The 16,563-nt window shown below is 52.4% G+C and overlaps 1 protein-coding gene across 3 annotated transcripts in view; it reads left to right on the top strand.

The window, feature by feature from the left end:
* The window catches only part of TJAP1 (tight junction associated protein 1), a 40,116-nt gene extending 24,147 nt beyond the window's left edge, over positions 1–15,969 (top strand). For 2 of the 3 annotated variants that reach the window (XM_056356807.1, XM_056356808.1), the window contains 9 exons: positions 511–564; positions 2,450–2,608; positions 5,582–5,610; positions 6,718–6,879; positions 7,517–7,583; positions 8,050–8,079; positions 9,306–9,413; positions 10,130–10,213; positions 11,909–15,969. In XM_056356807.1, coding sequence (XP_056212782.1) covers positions 2,483–2,608; positions 5,582–5,610; positions 6,718–6,879; positions 7,517–7,583; positions 8,050–8,079; positions 9,306–9,413; positions 10,130–10,213; positions 11,909–13,225 — 1,923 coding nt within the window. In that variant the 5' untranslated portion in view covers positions 511–564; positions 2,450–2,482 and the 3' untranslated portion in view covers positions 13,226–15,969. The remainder of the gene's footprint in view (positions 1–510; positions 565–2,449; positions 2,609–5,581; positions 5,611–6,717; positions 6,880–7,516; positions 7,584–8,049; positions 8,080–9,305; positions 9,414–10,129; positions 10,214–11,908) is intronic. The other variant, XM_056356809.1, reaches the window with a different exon arrangement.
* The last annotated feature ends 594 nt before the right edge of the window (positions 15,970–16,563 follow it).

The following is a 16,563-nucleotide window of genomic DNA, read 5'->3' as shown; positions in this document are numbered from 1 at the left end:
ATGTAATGTTTTGGCTCGAACAGGAGCCTGATAATTGCCAGCTCATTTGTAGGTGAGAAGCACTGACTTAAAAGGACAGGTGAGGTAACTGTTAGCATTACCAAGCTTTTGTACTGAAGGCCTCACAGCATCTGTCTGAAGTAGTGGGGAAGATTGGCTGGGATGGTCCTATTTCACAGGAGGTTTGTTTAGTCCTTCCTGGAACCAAGGTTCTCTTGGAGCTATTGCTTTGTGAATTTTGAGTTTGTGTGGTCTCAGTTGCCTGAATGCCTTGGACATGTCCTTGCCAGGTGACTTTTCCAGCTCTTGCTGGGCTATGTGGCCCAACTATCCTAAGCTAATTTCATTTACTTTCAGAAGAATTGACATGGTTTGGGGCAGGTGCCTGGAGTGAGATGATCATCCAATTGTCCTTGGCTATCAACATTCCCTATTCCCTACATATTTATGGGGTGAGATTTCAAACTGGCTGTTTTCATAGATGCTAAGCCATTTGTTTCTCTTCTTCAGGGCATCTGAGTGAGTGTTCCTGCTTCATGAGGCTTCGAATTTGAGTCCAGGCTGGTAAGTGCTTGGGTCCTTGTGTGCTGGATTGTGATTTCAGCTTGGGATATCTCCATGCATAACTCCTGTCCTTAGCCTGGCAGGAATTGACAGAAGAATTCCCTAGATCGCCTATTTGGTGGTGGGGTATTGACAAACCTGTTTCTGGTCAGGATTTCATAATTCCTTTTTGAAGAGGAGAGATGTCTTCCCAGCAAGTCAGACCCACCTGTTTTCATTTGGGGATGCAGTGGAATGTGCATTTGTTATGCTGGATATGATTTTTCTGAAGTATTGGAGATCTCTTCACCTACTTGAGTCTTTTTAGGAGAATGAGCCTTGAGGGAATGACTGCAGTAAGGGGGAGTTGCCAGCATTCTGATGGTGGAGATTTACAGGTTAGTCCTAGGAAGTTATTTATGTCTGTGGAAAGGCGTGAGAAACTTCTGTGAGCTTCTGTATTTAGCAGAGTGGCAGGTAGTTTGCAAATGTCCCTGTGAGGTGTAAAGCTTGCTGTAGCTTGGAGCCGCTTGGTGCAGACACCTCACACTTGCCAGTCTTTCCAGGGGACTCAGTCTAGTGTTGAGAAGACACAGCTAGGCAAGAGTGGATAAGAATTGGAGACGATTCTTGGCGCTCCATTTAGACACTTAACATGTAAAACTCCACTGGCCAAAGCAAGTGAAGTCTGCAAGGTCACTGGCCCAGTGGTATCCATTGACTGCCTTGAAGGCATGTGAATGGGAATCAAATGGCCTGCCTGTAGAAGAGGGGAGAGGGTGATCTCAAAGGCAGGTCCTGCACTTTGAAGTGCCGCAGGTCAGGTGCTGAGGATTGCAGAGACACTAGGCTTGATCAGTGTTAGGATTCGGGAAAGGAAAGGGGAATGAGAAGTGGGCACTTGATCCCAAATACAGGGGAACTATGAACAGTGCATGTGTTGTCACCGGAGTGAAGCCTGGTATCAGGCTCTGCAGGGACTGCTTGGCATCTTTGGGATTTCTTGTCTTGTGTACGATGGGGTAGTTGAAATCCTGGCTGCTTGCAGGAAAGTCTTCCTGCCCTCCACTGCAGTCCCAAAATGGTGGAAAGGAAGGATTTTCTTCCATGCATACAAGGTAGCTGCTTTCCTTCTACCTCATTTTTTGCTCTTGTACTAGTACTGCTCCCGCAGCAGGAAGAATCTGGCACAGCACAGTGAAAGTAAAGGGGCTAATCTGGTCTTTCCACTAATGGTACTGGTGCATGTTGCAAGATCTGACCTTAGGTACCAGTGTCGGTGGCATTGCTCCCTAATTTGGTGCCACTTGTGACTTGGGGGGGTGGTGGTCTGACAGAGTGAGCAGTTGTGATGGTATGATACCTCCTTCTCACAAGCCACTTGTGGTCTGCTCCATTGGGGTTCCAGTGTAAGCCAAAAACTTCTGGGTTTTGGCTCTTTAATGGTTGGAGTCTCCTCCCACATAGTCCCTGCTGACAGTGACAGCACATGATCAATAACTCCTGCTCCAGCTGTCACTGCTGCCTGTAAGGCTTGCAGTTTCCATATTGGAAAAGGCCTTTCCTAAAGAGCCTAATCAATATGCCACTGTGAGGTCTGTTCTCATTTGCTATATATAATCTGGACACACACAAACTACGTGAGTGAGCGGGTGTAGAGGGGGGAGAGGATGTGCCAGCCCTCTGCTCTCGCTGGCTGGAGGAAGGACACAGCTACATCTTACTTTTCTCCCTCTTCTGCAGCAGCTGCTCAAGGCTTGTGGCCACATCCTTTCCCTGCTCTATTAGCACTCTGCATGGGGGTGTGCTCTGGGACTCCAGGGGAGCTGAATTCCTGCTGGGTCACTTCAAGGGTTCAATGGAGCGCCTGTGACTCTCTCTTCTTTGCACTTTCTACTGTTGGTAGGCAACCCGCTTTCGGAGCCACGCAGGTGAGAGGATGTCGAGCACAGCTCCATCAAAGAAGCCTTACCGCAAGGCACCCCCGCAGCATCGTGAAATACGCCATGAAGTACCCATCATTCGTGATGACCAGGATGGAGTGATCTTGGCTGAGCAGAGTCAGGTAACGGCTTGCCGGGTGGCAAAGGGCTTAACACCATTGCAGCAGCAAACAGGGTTTAGTTACACTGAGGCAGGCCAGCTCAAGCAGGCAGAGGGGTTTGAGGTTTGCAACCTGAACTTCTCATCGTGGTCCCTGGAGTCCAGCAGTGAGAAGGAAGTGACAGGGTGCAGAGCAGAGTTGAACATCAAAAGCCAGACTGTCTCGCCAGCACTTCCACGTGGTGGGAAGATGGGACAGCGAAGTGGGAAGCGGTGCCCAAACCGCAGTTGTGGGCACCTCAGCAAATTTGTGAGCCGTAGTATGGAGACAGTTGTGGTATCTGGAGATGAAAGACACCATCCCACTTGCTCTTTCAAGAGCAGAAGCCTGGAACGCTCGCTTATGTTTAAAGAGCCTCCTGAAGTTCTGACACCAAGGAAGTTTCAGGTCTCCTCTACACATGTGCCTCTCAAAGGGATCCTGAAGCAGACTAACATGACAGGCCCATGTCCTGAGAGCTTACGCAAGTCCCGCTCAGTAGAGACTCTTTCCCGTGGCCGTGGCTCATGCAAGTACAGTGATCCTCAGCTCTGCCTCAGCTGTAGGGAGAAGCGCTCACAGGAGCACAGCAGCAGCAGTGCCGCTGACTCTGTCAAGCGCAGGGAGAAGATCACAGAGGAAAAACTGCAGTTCTCCAGGTTCCTGGATGAGATTACCCAGCGGGTGCTGAGTCCCATGCGCTTGCGCTCACTGGGAGAGACCAGGGGAGCAGAACAAGACCAGAACTCTCCCCTTTTCCCCAGAAGCTCCGTGCCAGAAGGCCAAGGGGAAGGTCATCTGCAGGGGGACAAAACAAAGCACGCAACTGAAAGATCTCCCTGCCCAAGCAGAAGAAAAGCAGAAAAGAAATGTGAGGGGATGGGAATAGCTTCGTGCCAGAGAAGGTGTCCTGAGGAGGCTGAGAGAGCTTCCAGACTAAGAAAGAAACCTGTCCTTGTGAGTAAGGACAGTAAGGGAAAACTCCATTCCTTGGAGAGAAGGGTAGTAGATCTGTGTCAGTATGAGCTGCAGCAGCTGGCAGACCTGGGGCTGGCAGGGACATCCTCTGGTCATCAGCACTCACTGTCTTCATGGAAAAGCAGTGCAGAGGGCAGAAGGGATGAAAGCAGTCCCTGTTCACGGCTATTACAGCCACACCATCTGTGTGCTAAACTTGGGCAGAAGCATGCAGTGGAGCCGAACTACCCAGAGAAAGGATCCTTCTCCACTCCAACACGCTGGAGTCGGGAGGAGGGGCCTACCCCATCTAGATCCTCCCCTTCCTTCAGCCTGGCACTAAACAAGGTAGGTGCCAGGGCCGCTGGCTCACAGACAGAGGTCTCACAAAGGCCGAAGCCCCCACCTGGATCTCGTGTAGTCTGTAGTGCCAGTGGGGAGTGTGAGAGCAGGCCCCCAGACCTCATGTTGGTGGGTGTTTAATCACCAGAAGCTGCTCTCTTGTGGGTGCCACTCATGGCTGTGTTCCAGGTTGGGTGTATCTTCTTGGGAGGAACCAGCTTCCCTTCGGCCCCAGGAGTTAGGAAGGCAGGAGCTGGTGCTGTTCTCCCCGCTGCAGACTTCCCAAGTGTTTGCAGGTTGGAGGTCCTCCAGGCTGCGGGGCAGGAGGTGTGTGCAGGAGGCAGGCAGCCCTAGTGTCAGGAGGTGTTGGGATGCTCCTGTTGCTTTTGTGTGTGCCTGGTGCCTAGCTGTCTTGGGGTACCGAATCTTTGCATGATGGGTGTTTCAGGTCTTTGTAAGCTTTCTTCTCTTTCTCCAGCCTGCTTTGGGGCCATTGCCTTGTTTTAGTAGGAATCACATTATCCCCTTTGCCAGGTCATTAGTGTCTGCTCCGTGTGTATTTGTGGGTGTAGGGGAGGCAGTTTTTAGGTAAGTCTGCAATAATTAAGCAATTGCAGTGTGGGATCAGGATGTAAGAAAAAAATGGATTAATGCTTTGTCGTTAGGGTCAGGAGGATGTATGCAGGTGGTAAGGACCATTCTTTTAAAGTGTGAATTGATGAAGGAAACAGCCCCATGATGTCTTAGGGCCAGGACTGGGGTGGTTTGCTTTCTGTAATACTGCTAGCAGCTCAACAACCTCACCCATAACTGTCTGTGGCATGGCCTCTCAGCCCAGAGCTGGCTGCGACACTTAATGGACAACCTAAAGTGTGGCTGCCCTTTGGGTTTGTGCGGTGCTGTTGGTACCAAGCACCAAAAGTAATCCTGAGCAGCTTGGACTTTGTGAGAATGGTCACAGTCCTGCACTTTCACAGAAAATGTGAAATTAAATTCACAGTGCTAATTAAATTAAATTCACTAGTGCTAATTAAATCTCTCCCATTAGTGCTGGCGGGCAGCAGCCATCTCATGGGCTGAGACAGAGAGTGCAAGGGAAGTAAAAATAGCTGAGCCGTGTGCTCTTGTCATTGCACTGTTTCCTTGTTCTCCAGGTCCCTGCTCCAGCTATCTCTGGGGTTCTTGCCTACAACCCTTTTCACAGCACAGTCTGGATGGTGTAATTTTTTTTTTTTGTGGGGCTTCAAGGTTGTTGTGATTGCTGTGGTGACAATTTAGTCCTCGGTGTATGCTGGCCTGTGAGATTCCAGCTACCCACTAACGGTGGATGTGGAGGAAACTGAAGCACCAGCTAAGGTGGTGATGTTACAAGAGATGTTGAGATTGCAGCGTGGGAGAGTAAAGTTACCTAACTTGTGTGGTGGTTTCTAGTCTAGCTTTTCTGCTCTGAACCAGAACCCACAGTTTGTCTTGGTATCAGACAGTTGAACAGTGTGTACAGATCCTAGGAGCTCTAAGCTTGCCTAGCATGACCTGTCAGAGCAGGTGAGGAAGAGTCACAGGTAGGGTCTAGCAACCAAGACTGCCCTTTAGGAGAGTGTGAGAGATCAACTCCTTCTCTGAAAGAATCTCACAGCTGTTTTCTTCCCTGTGCAGGAACCCTTGACGGATGCAGAAAGGATGAAGTAAGTGTCCTGGTCCTCCTTTATCCAGGTCCAATGCTTGTTGTACTGCAACTGTGTGGGTGCTGATTCCTCACATCCTGCCTGTGCCACCTGCACAGTGAAGCTGACTGGCCCTGCAGGCTCTCTCAGATCTTCAATCTTCCTGGGGCCATGTGGGCAGAGCTTTAGTCTGGGCTTTGCCAGCCTCTGCCTTGCCATGTCTCTCTGCCCGGAGGGGGAGGGAACATAGACCCCCAGTGCAGGTGCAGGCAGAGGAGTAGGTGGGTGTGAAAGAAAGTAGATGAAGCCTTTAAGCTTTGTTGTTGCGGCTGTTTGGTGTAAGCCACCAGCAGGAGTATGCTGGTCTGCTGCTGGCTGAGGGTGAGAGCTGAGCCCTTTGCTGGTGGTGGTGTGGGGCACAGACAGCTGCTAGCACTGAACTCCGAGCCATAGCGAGGAGAAAGCTTGCACTGCCAGAGAGAAGCTGTGCTTCTGGGCTTCTCTGAGCAATTGAGCACAAAGAAATCAAAACCAACAGGAAATCCTCCTGACCACCAGGCATGTCCTGGCTGGGAAGGAATGGAGCAGTTTGTGTTGGAATGGGGTTGACTGGGAGTTGTGATCACATCTGTAAATGCACCCCACCACCTCTGCTTCTGAGCTTAAGGCTGTACAGAGTCCTCTTTCCACCATGTATTAAAGGTGCAAGGGCTTTTGAACAATTTCAGTGGAAGAGAAGATGATTTTACTCTTTTTTGCCTTCAACTCTTCTAATCTGGACTGGGATAAATTATTGAGTGGGTCTCATTCACCAGTGAGGGACACTGGAGCTGCACAGCTCATCTGGCTAGTGGGCTTTATCCAGGCGCTGTAACCTGAGAGGGAGCTGGGAGGCAAGGCTGGCCAGCTGGTGTGTGCTGCTTTGCCCCTGTCCAAGAGAGTTTGAGTCTCCCTCTCCTGACAGATGCGCCTCTCCCTGCGTGTGCTGGAGTCTCCTGCCAGTTCAGTTCCTGACTTTCTGGGGCCTCTGTGTGGGGCCTTGGGCCCTAGAGCAGGGCAGTGGGGTGGTGGGGGTGGTGTGGAGTACCTCTTGTGCACCCAGTGGCACCTTGTTTCTGTGTCCCCCAGGCTACTGCAGCATGAGAATGAGGAGCTGCGCCGGCGGCTGACATATGTGACTAACAAAATGGAGGCGATGGAGAGGGAGCTGGAGTCAGGTCAGGACTACCTGGAGATGGAGCTGGGCCAGAACCGTGAGGAGCTGGAGAAATTCAAGGACAAATTCCGTAGGTATGAAAAAGAAAACAGAGAGGGGTACAGTTAGAGAGTTCCCTCCCACCAAGGACTCCCTCACCTGGTGTGAGCAGCCAATGCCCTGTTGTTAAATCAAAGGCATGCTGCATCCTTGGAAAGATGCACACCCAGATTGCAGGGGAGTTAAAGGCTCTGTAGCCATTGCTTTCTGTGTGCGGTGTAGAAATGCTGCCAGCACAAGGGGTTGACAACAGGGAATTCTTCATCTATTGGATGTAAGGCAGGATCCAGCTTGGATGGTTACCCCACATGTATTTTCTTGCAGTCATCAGTGGCTCTTTTTGCACATTACCACTTTACCTGAAAAGTACCTCAGTTAAAAATTGGTGCCAGTCACTGCTCACATGCTTATACGTGACATAGCTCAGAGGAGTCCTCCGAAGTCATTCACACCCTCTCCTGAAAGTTCCTTTTACCTTGCCAACCTCATCTTGCCTCCCATAAGTTGGGGTCTGAAGGCCGTTATGTGGCAGAGGTGAAGCATAGTTAAATATGCCTGGCTGTCTTAGTACCAGTCTTTCTGGAGTTGTGGAGTTGGTGGTTTGGCAACTATGAAGGAAACTTGAGTAAGTGCCTGAGATCCATTCCCACGTGTACAATCTTCTTTCCGTAGGTTGCAGAACAGCTACACTGCTTCCCAGAGAACCAACCAAGACCTGGAGGAGAAGCTGCATGCCCTGGTAAGTGCCCTGTTAAGTCACTACAGAGAGGAGGTGGAAGAGACCTGTGTGTTAGGAGCAGATGGAGGAAGGGGCCCTGGCTTTACCTAGCAGATCTGGCAGTGGGTGAGGGGTGAGATTCTGGCTGTGACCATCTACTCCCCATTCCAGCTGGTGTCATGAACTGTTTTCTTGATTTACTGAGCCCCTACTTGGTCATGCACGTAAGCTTTGGTTCCCCATGACATAATGCATGGTATTCCGTCATGTTGCTTCAGTCCCTTCCAAAATGCCAGGGATGTGTCAGCCAGTCTTGGGGTGGTCATCATGGGAGGGGGGGCAGTCAGAGCAGAGCCAATGTGCGTGTATGTCTGTTGTGTGCATTCATAACACTCATGGCTGTTTCTTTTCTCTCCCTCCCTCTCTCTCTCTCTCTCTCCTCTCCCCACGCTGCCGCTGGCACACGCTGGGCGCACTCACCTCTCAGGCCTCTCTCAGCCAAAGCTGGATTTTTGCAGTTGCGTCTTTTCGTTTGTGTGTTTTTTCTTTTTCCTCTTTACGTGTCTCAGCCTGTTGGTTTCATTGTCAGTCCCACATACCCCATCCCAGATGGAGGGGCCCCAGCCCTCGTCCAGCCAAGGGCTCGCCTGGTATCCAGCAGCTGCCCGCAGATGCAGCAGGTCTTAGCTTGCAGTGCTCCATCTTAAGAGCGTTTGACTCTGAGCCAGCTGGAGCATGGTGTGTTGGGAAGTGGTGCCCATAAGCTGTGGCACTGCACAAGATGTGGGTGGCTGTGAGCCTCATTTGCTCCCTTCCCCTTCGGGCTGTGAGCAGGCAAGTCAAACAGCTGAGATGCTGAATGCCTCCATGTATCCCACACTGAGATTTCTTTGGTTCTAGCACTTGAATTTCTTGGGTTAATATTCATTGTGCTGGTGCCTGAAGAGACTGCTTATATGGGAAGCATTGTCTTCCCCTACCTCCTTGTGTTGTCGCTGTGCTGTACCCCTGACGCGCAGCTGGGCCCTGGTGGTCACAGCCTCAGAGGACCCTTGTGCAACATTGGAAGAACTTCTTGAGAAGGGGGTGGCTTGGTTGTTCTGAGCTGTTGCTTCTCTCAGCTGTTACATCTGGGTCTCTGTCAGCCCTGTACCTGAACTATTAGGGAGTCTAAAGAGGCAAAATCGCCTGCTTTAAGGAGGGCATTAACTGAGCTCCAGATTAAGCTACACAGGTCCTTTTTCTTACTAGAGCAAGGCTTAAAGTCTTTCAAGATAGTGCCCTCTCCCCACCAAAAAAAACACTTTTGTCCATTCGGCATTGAATGCTGGATCTTTACGGGTAGTATTCTCTTTCTGTTGCCCCAGAGAGCAGGGCTGGGTATCATAAGCTCAGAGGTCTTTGCTGCCAGTGGCAGGATGAGATTGATTGCTCAAAGCCACTAGCTTTCCAACAGGCACTGTGGGAACCAGGGCAGAGAGGAAAATGGTTGTGTTGCGAGAAGAGATACCGCATTAAGGAAGTTCAAACACAACCTGTTGTCCCTAGCTAGCAGAGTGGCTCCATTTGGCCTTTGGAGTCCCTCCCTTGGTGAAGAGCCAGGCTGTCCCCCTTTGTCTGTCTGTCTGGAAGTGTTTGTGTCCTAGCTGAACCTGTCATTGTGCTATGCTTGGGCTGAGGTGGGTGGTGAAGCCAAGTTCTTCTGTGCTGGGGAGATTTACACCTGGTGTTCTTGCATCCCAGATTAAAAAGGCAGAGATGGACCGCAAGACGCTGGACTGGGAGATTGTAGAGCTCACTAATAAATTGCTTGATGCCAAAACCACCATCAATAAGCTGGAGGAACTCAATGTAAGTGCAAGTCTGCAAATGGCTGTGGAAGTGTATGAGGTGTGGGCTTTTACTCTTGTGCAAAGTCATTAATGTAAAGGAGCATGTGAATGACTTCAGCACGTCTGAAAGTGTGGTACCTACACAATGGTAGGAACAGACAAACAGAAAAGGATCTGAGGGGCTGAGCAAGGAAAAACTGATCTTCGTTTAATGTATTTGCTCTTTTGAGCTTAGGTTTTGATCTGAACTCAAGCTGTACCAACAGAGGGGTCATTGATTCTAGAGCTGGGAGGGAGCTGATACCTTTTCCACACTACTAATATAGAAGCTCCTGGATCCAATGCTTGTTTCTGTTAACTACTCTCAGCTCCCTCCAGTCTGTCTGTCCGCAAGGTGCCTGAGATCAGGTAGTGTCTTTGGGCATGACTGAACGCTCTGGGATGGGATAGCAAATCTGGTGGGACTTTTAGATTATTAAAATCCCCAGAGGGAGAGGGGATACCCTGACAGAGTATATGCATGGAGCGAGGACTGGAGTTGAAAGGGACACCGTGGCTCAGTTGTAATAAAATACACAGGGGTGTGGAGAGGAGGGAATGGCAGGTGCCCTTGTGAGCAATTCAGCAGATGCCTCCTTCCACTTCTGTTCAAGCAGCATCTGGTCAGTTGGTGCCTTTTTGGGTAAGAGATTGGACCAGTCTGACACTGTTGCACGTCTGTGCCTTTTCTTGCAGGAACGCTATCGACAGGACTGTAATCTTGCAGTACAGCTGCTCAAGTGTAACAAGTCCCACTTCAGGAACCATAAGTTTGCTGATGTGAGTAGCTGTCCTGCTGAGGTGGGGAAGAAGGGCTCACGGTCTCTGCCTGCATCTTGCTTTCTCTGCGGGGGTGTTGGCCTCTTATCCTTCAGCCTCAGATGGCGGGGGGGGGGGGGGGGGGGGCTCCTGTTCTCACTCCCACTGAGAAAGCAGCACAGAACCTCTGCCAGCTCCTCTTTCATGCCAGCTCCATTTCACAGCTCAGCCAGGAGCTGTTATAAAAAGCACAATAACCTTGAATTTGATAGCCTGCTGGGTGCCTGATGGGAGCTGGCAGGAGGACAAACCTCTTTCTTACCCTGCTCTATCCGCTTCCCTTCCTCACCTGGCCACATGGAAGAGCCATGCTGCCTGATAAGGAGTCAAGCAGCAGTAGTCTGGCCTGGCTTCACTTCTTACTCTGAGGAGGACTGTGGAAGGCAGCACTCAGGGTGCCTTTTAGGCCTCCTGAATGGGAGAAGTTGATACAAACTCATACTCCCCCTTGTGTGTGGTCTACTCAGCTTATCCTGCCCTCAGGATGAGCAAAGACGGAGTTTAGGTCTTTCGCATTAGTAGCATCACTTCTTTGGCTGGAAGTATCATTCAGGCCCTTATCCCAGCTCTTTGCCATACCTTAGTCTCATCCTTTCTTATGTTCCTTTCAGTAAAACTGTGTGCTTGACTTTTTTAACTTAGCAGGTGACCAATATGTCACCCTCCCCCATTGTGTCTCAAATTAGCACTCTTGAGGTCAGTGTATCAGTTACTGCTGGGGTAACCTTGATGTCTCTCCCAGCTGTCTCCCCTCCCTGGAGCTTTGAATTCTGCCCCCCAGAGCACTATGTCCCACATGGCTGCCACTGGAGTGGGGGTGGTGCTGAGCAGCTGTGCAGACAGTCTGCCTCACAGCCAGCTGTTGTCATGCAGCGTGCCCTTCGTCCCCAGCTTTAGATGTAGTTTCCTTCTGGCTGTGATGGGACAAACCTTGCTGTGCCGCTAGTGGCTTGTGGAGCTCTGCTCTCCACTTTGTGCTGCGCGTGGGTGTGGTGACCCACGTGAGTGCAGCCTGGCAGAGTGGTGGGGAGAGCAGCAGTGCTCATTTGCAGGATGAGGAGCAGTGCTTACCAGCCCTGTTGAGACCCCGGTTCTGCAGCTTTGGTAATAAACCTCATGTTTGCTTCTCTGAAATGAAGAGTGAGGAATTGGGATGAGGTGGTGGAGTTGGCGGGAGCAAGGAAAGGCATTGATCCTGGTCTGCAGCCAAGGCAGCATGGCTGAAATGACCGCATTCGGGGAGCACTGTGGATCCCAGCACTGGGGGCTGTTGAGTCACTTCAGTGCAACCACTGGCTGATTTTCCACAGATCAATAGAGCTCTTCCTAGCATGCACTGGCTGGGCCTTGTCTCTCTGCTCACAGGCGTGGGGGTCTGAGCCCCTGTGCTGTCTTTTCTTGTTCTCTTTGCAAAACGGGGCCTGTGAACCTTGGCCTAGAAACATGACTGGTGTGACAGCTAGAGAGCCTTGTTGGTCCCTCATGGGGTGGGTTTGCTTTGGAAAGTGATACCTTTCTCAGGGCAAGGTAGGTGAACGTTAGGGTCAAGATAAAGAGTGCAAAGGACACATGAAGGTTAACTGGAAAAGGCAGATTATTTAGAACCAAATGGCTTGTGTGGCAGTCCCCTTCTAATGTCCTTTTCCTTCTCCCTAGCTCCCCTATGAGCTGCAGGACATGGTCAATAAGCATTTGCACAGCACTCAGGAGTCTGCAGGCCCTGGTCAAGAGGCAACCCACACCTTGGCTCCATCTGATGTTGTGCCCACCTCAGTCATTGCCAGAGTCTTGGAGAAACCAGAATCTCTGGTTCTAAATTCAGCTAAGTCTAGCAGTGGCAGCTGTCCCATGGCTGAGGATGTCTTTGTGCATGTGGACATGAGTGGAGCCCCTCCTGACGCCTGCAACAGCGCAGGGCAGATGGGGAAGGAGGGGGGAGATGCGGGGAAACAGCAGAATGGTGGCTGCAAGCCTCAGAGCAGTGTGGAAAGTGTGCCAGAGGAGGTGCCTGCCTTTGAGAAGCTAAGCCCGTACCCTACACCCTCACCCCCCCATCCTATGTACCCTGGACGCAAAGTGATTGAGTTCTCTGAGGACAAGGTAAGGATCCCAAAGAACAGTCCCCTGCCCAACTGCACCTATGCTACGCGCCAGGCCATCTCCCTCAGCCTGGTACAGAGTGAAGATGAGAGCTGTGACAGGCACCGGACGCTCCCCAACAGCCCTGCTTCAGAAGGGCGCCGTTCAGCCTCCAGCTGTTCCTGTCAGCAGTCCCCCAAAGCGGCCAGGGCTCACGGCTCTTCCCAGAGCAGCCCATTCAGCAGCCCTCCCCAGATCCCGAGCGCCTTTGCCAGCTCTGCTAGCTCCGAGGAGGACCTGCTGGCCAACTGGCAGCGTATGTTTGTGGACAAGGCACCCCCCACCTCAGAGCGGGTGCTGATGAACCGCACAGCTTTCAGCCGTGACACGGCCCCCGAGCTCCAGAAGAGGTTCAGCCGCTCCATGCAGGAGCTGGGGAGGGCAGCCTCAGCTTACTCTGATGGTGAGGAGTCTGCGCAGAGCTGCAGCTGGACGGTGAGCCGGGACTCAAGTGTGGACACAGACAGCACTGAGTCTAGAGCCCGCAGGAGCCATTTCTCCTCAGACTATGGTACTGATTTCTCCCAGGATGAAGCCCAGAAGCTGTTGCAGGAAAGTGGTGGAGGCACTGCTGAGCCTGGAAGCCCCTCACCAGCGAAGCACAAGGACTATGTGGACCTTGGCTTGCCTGAGAGCCCAGCTGAGGAGAGAGAAATGTTGCTCCAGGGAAGCAAGGAGAGCAACCAAGGAGGTGCCCAAGAGGAAAGTGGAGAAGGCAGGGTCAAGCCTCCCTTCAGTCGGCCACACCGTAGTCCCAAAAGGATGGGGGTCCATCACTTGCATCGCAAGGACAGTCTGACGCAAGCCCAGGAGCAGGGCAACCTTCTCAGCTGAGGCAGGACAAGAAGCAGCCACACGCTGCAGAGCTGTGGGGTGCCACCATCTGTCCACCTTCTGAGGGAGAAGCCTCACTTAGTAACCTCCTCCTCTGGGGGGCTCTGCTCTGAAATTTTGTATTTATTCTCTTCTTTTGCTACCTGAAAGAGCTGGGGTCCCCCTTCCCTGGCACCTCAGCCCCACAGTACTAGCACACACAGTGTGCAGAAGCACACCCACTGCCCCGGCACACTCGCAGCTCTCTTCACAGCCTCACACTGGTGCCTGTACCGGAGCTCGTTCTTGGTACCCCTTGTCCTGGTGCCTGTGCCTCTTTATGCTCGCATCTTCCTTCCCCCTTCCCACTCAGGTACCTGAGGCCCTGGGTGCTCTCATGTTGGTTGCCCACAGCTGCTCTGCTCTCTTTTAACTTGTGCCAACAGGGCAGAGTGCCTGTGTGGTGGTGTCTGATTCCCTGGGAGCCCCCAGGGGCCATGAGTGGAGCACGAGGACTCTCCCAGGACTCTCCCAGTGGCTGGCTGTGCGCCTCTGGGGATGTGCTGGGATTGCTGGTGTCTCATTTTCCTGCTGGGTTTTGTTTCCCCCAGCTGCCCTCTGGGGTGGTTCTCCAGAATCTGCTTCTGTGGGTCCCCATTGCTTGGCTCCTGCATTGGGCTCGGCCCCCAGCCCCCACTGAGGCAACGCACAGATGCTGGTGCTGTGGCTTGGGGCACGGGTGCTGTTTGCTGGGGTGGTCTGGGGAGGCACAACCTGCTAGGTGCCTGGGGTTTGCGTGTCTCCTCCCTCACACCTCTTCCCCCACTCTCTGTGCTGTTGTTTTGTTTGAATGGTGCTGATGCTTTGCTCTTGGGTGGGCTTCTTTCTTCTTTCCAAGCCTTTGGTTTTGGGGTGTATTGTTTTTTCTTTCTCCCCGCCCTGCATAAACAGACACAGCCGTTGGCAGCTGGTCCGATGCCTGCGTTGAGGGTGTGTGAGGAGGTTCAGCTCTGAGCTGCGCTTCCCTCTGATCCTGGCCTTCAGCCTGCAGAAACCCCTCCAGACTCAAGAAGAAGGTCTCGCCCCGGGCGAGCAATGCGTGAAGGACGCTACTGGGCTTTTCTGGGCAGGGCTTGGTGCAGGGCCAGCAGGGATGCGAGGGCAGCGTGCTGAGGAGCTGCTCCCTGCGGACACACTACCTCACGGCTGGGTGGCAGCCCTTCGCCAGGGTCTCCTCACACGCCCCCTTCTCTGGGGGGCTCCAGGCTGGCTCAGGTGCCTCTCTGGGGCCTCTCCTTCTGTGCTGGGCCTCTCTGCGTGTTTTTCCTAGTGTAGTGTGATATTGTGTGACTTCTCAGTCTTGTGTGCTTGGTGTCTTGTTGTGGGGGGAGGGAGGGGGAGAGGTCCGTAGGTGTAGGTATTTTTTTGAGGGCTTACAAAGCCCAGGCATTCTGTTTTAGTTTTTGTCCTGTGCCCTCGTCTGTCTGGTGTTTCTTGGCTCCCCAGGGGTGCGAGGCAGAGAATAGCCTGGCTCCCTGTGCCGTGCCCCCCGCAAACCCCACTGGCTGTCCTCAGCCTGCTGTCTGGTTTTTGAGTTGGGTTTGTGTTGTCCTCCCACCCTACTCAGTGAGGGCTCTTCACTGGGCTGTAGAGCAGCCCTCTCTCCAGGAGGGAGCTTCCATTCGCATGCTTACAGCAAGATGTGCAGCCACGAGCTGCCTGGGGATCCTGCCCCCCTCCCCAAACCCCTGTCTCTACAGAGGGCCTGCAGCTTGCAGCTGGGGCCAGCCAGGGCTTCAGCTCCAGCCTGGAGGCTCTGGGGCCTGTGAAAGGGAGCTGCTGGCCTCTCCAGCGCTGTGTAGGTTGCTTTATATACCCTGGCAAGAGCTGCTGCCTACATGCTCACCTTGTTTCCCACCTTGAACAGTTGCAGAGCTAGATGCCACCCTCTGGCGGGGAGGTGAGACTCAGTATTTCACTACAGTATTTCGCTTGATAACCTGTGCAAACAGGCCGGTGCTGAGAGTGGGGGCCTCCTCTGAGCCTGCAGGGTGTTCATCTGCCCTGTCCTGAACGTGGTGGTGGGGTCCTTGCGTTTGCTCTCATCAGCCGTTCCACAGCTGCGTTTCTTCTATTCCTCTGCAGCGTTGCTGAGGGCTTGCACCTGCAGCGGCAGCCAGCTCGTGCCTCACGGACATCACCTGGGTTGGATGCTCACTGAGTGAGCTCCTCTGGTTCTGAGGCTGCTGGTGGCCTGCCTGTAGGACAGCACAGCCACTTAGGCGGTGGGGGAGGCATTGCCCCTCAGGGCGTAACCCCATCTCCCCTGAATCCTGGCATGCTGGTCAGGGGACAAAACCCACTCTTGCTGAAGCAGCTGGTGCTGATGGTGCGGGGCAGAGCCAGCCTCCCTCTGCTTTTGGTCAAGGTAGACTGAAAAGCAGACCAGTGGAGAAATGGAGGGGTGGCAAAGGGGTGCCCAGAGCCTCACCAGATGCTTCTTTGCAGCATTAGGCTGCTGGCAGAGGTTGAGGGGGGAGCAGTGGCCTGAAGAGGAGCAGAGCCCTCTCCCAGCTGCATGGTGCCTGCCCTCTGCACTCCTGCTCACCTCCAGCAGTATTGGCTCTGGGGCCTTGAGCTGACCCCACTTTCAGTGGCCCAACTCCAGACTGTTAATCTGTAACTAATGTGTTTTTTTTTCTGAAATTTTCAAACTGATGTATATTTTAAGACCAGAAATAAACTATTTTAAAAGTAGGTGGCAATGGCTGTAGCGTTCTCTCTGTTGGTTGAGACCTGGACTGGACTGATCCCGAGATGTGAGGGAGCAGAGCCTCTCATGGTGCTGTGTCCCAAGTTCGCTGAGCTGTGCATGCCACCTCTTAGCTCTCTCAAGGAGAGTGATCCTGTGACCTGTAAGATTTCCAGGAGGCTGTGAATTCAGTGGTCATCCTGAGTGCCCACTTTAGCAGCAGCCTGGTTCAAGATGCTTGTGTGTATCAAGTCATTGTACTGGAGAAGAGGCGCAGTCCCAGGCGAGGTGCGATGTGTGGTTTGAGCGGTGTTTTACTTCTGTAATCATAGCGAAGCTGTGTAAACTGCTGTCTGGCTCTGAATGTGGACTGTCAGCTTCAAGATCAGACTGAGCCTGTAGAGCAGAATCCATTGTTCACAGCAGCACTCATGTCACTTTTGACTTGGAAGCTGACAGCAGCTTAAAAAAAAGGCAGATTATTTAACGAGGCAACTTTGAGAAACACTAAAAAAGCAATGTGGGCAATTTTAATGTTACTTAAAGGCTGTAAAGGCCAGGCTTGTCAAAACCTCTGCACCGAGGCTTGTGCTGTAAGCAGTTTTAC

Source organism: Falco biarmicus, chromosome 12, assembly GCF_023638135.1.
Source record: "Falco biarmicus isolate bFalBia1 chromosome 12, bFalBia1.pri, whole genome shotgun sequence".
In the NCBI taxonomy this organism is placed as follows: Eukaryota; Metazoa; Chordata; class Aves; order Falconiformes; family Falconidae; genus Falco; species Falco biarmicus.
This window is presented reverse-complemented; position numbering and strand designations above follow the sequence as displayed.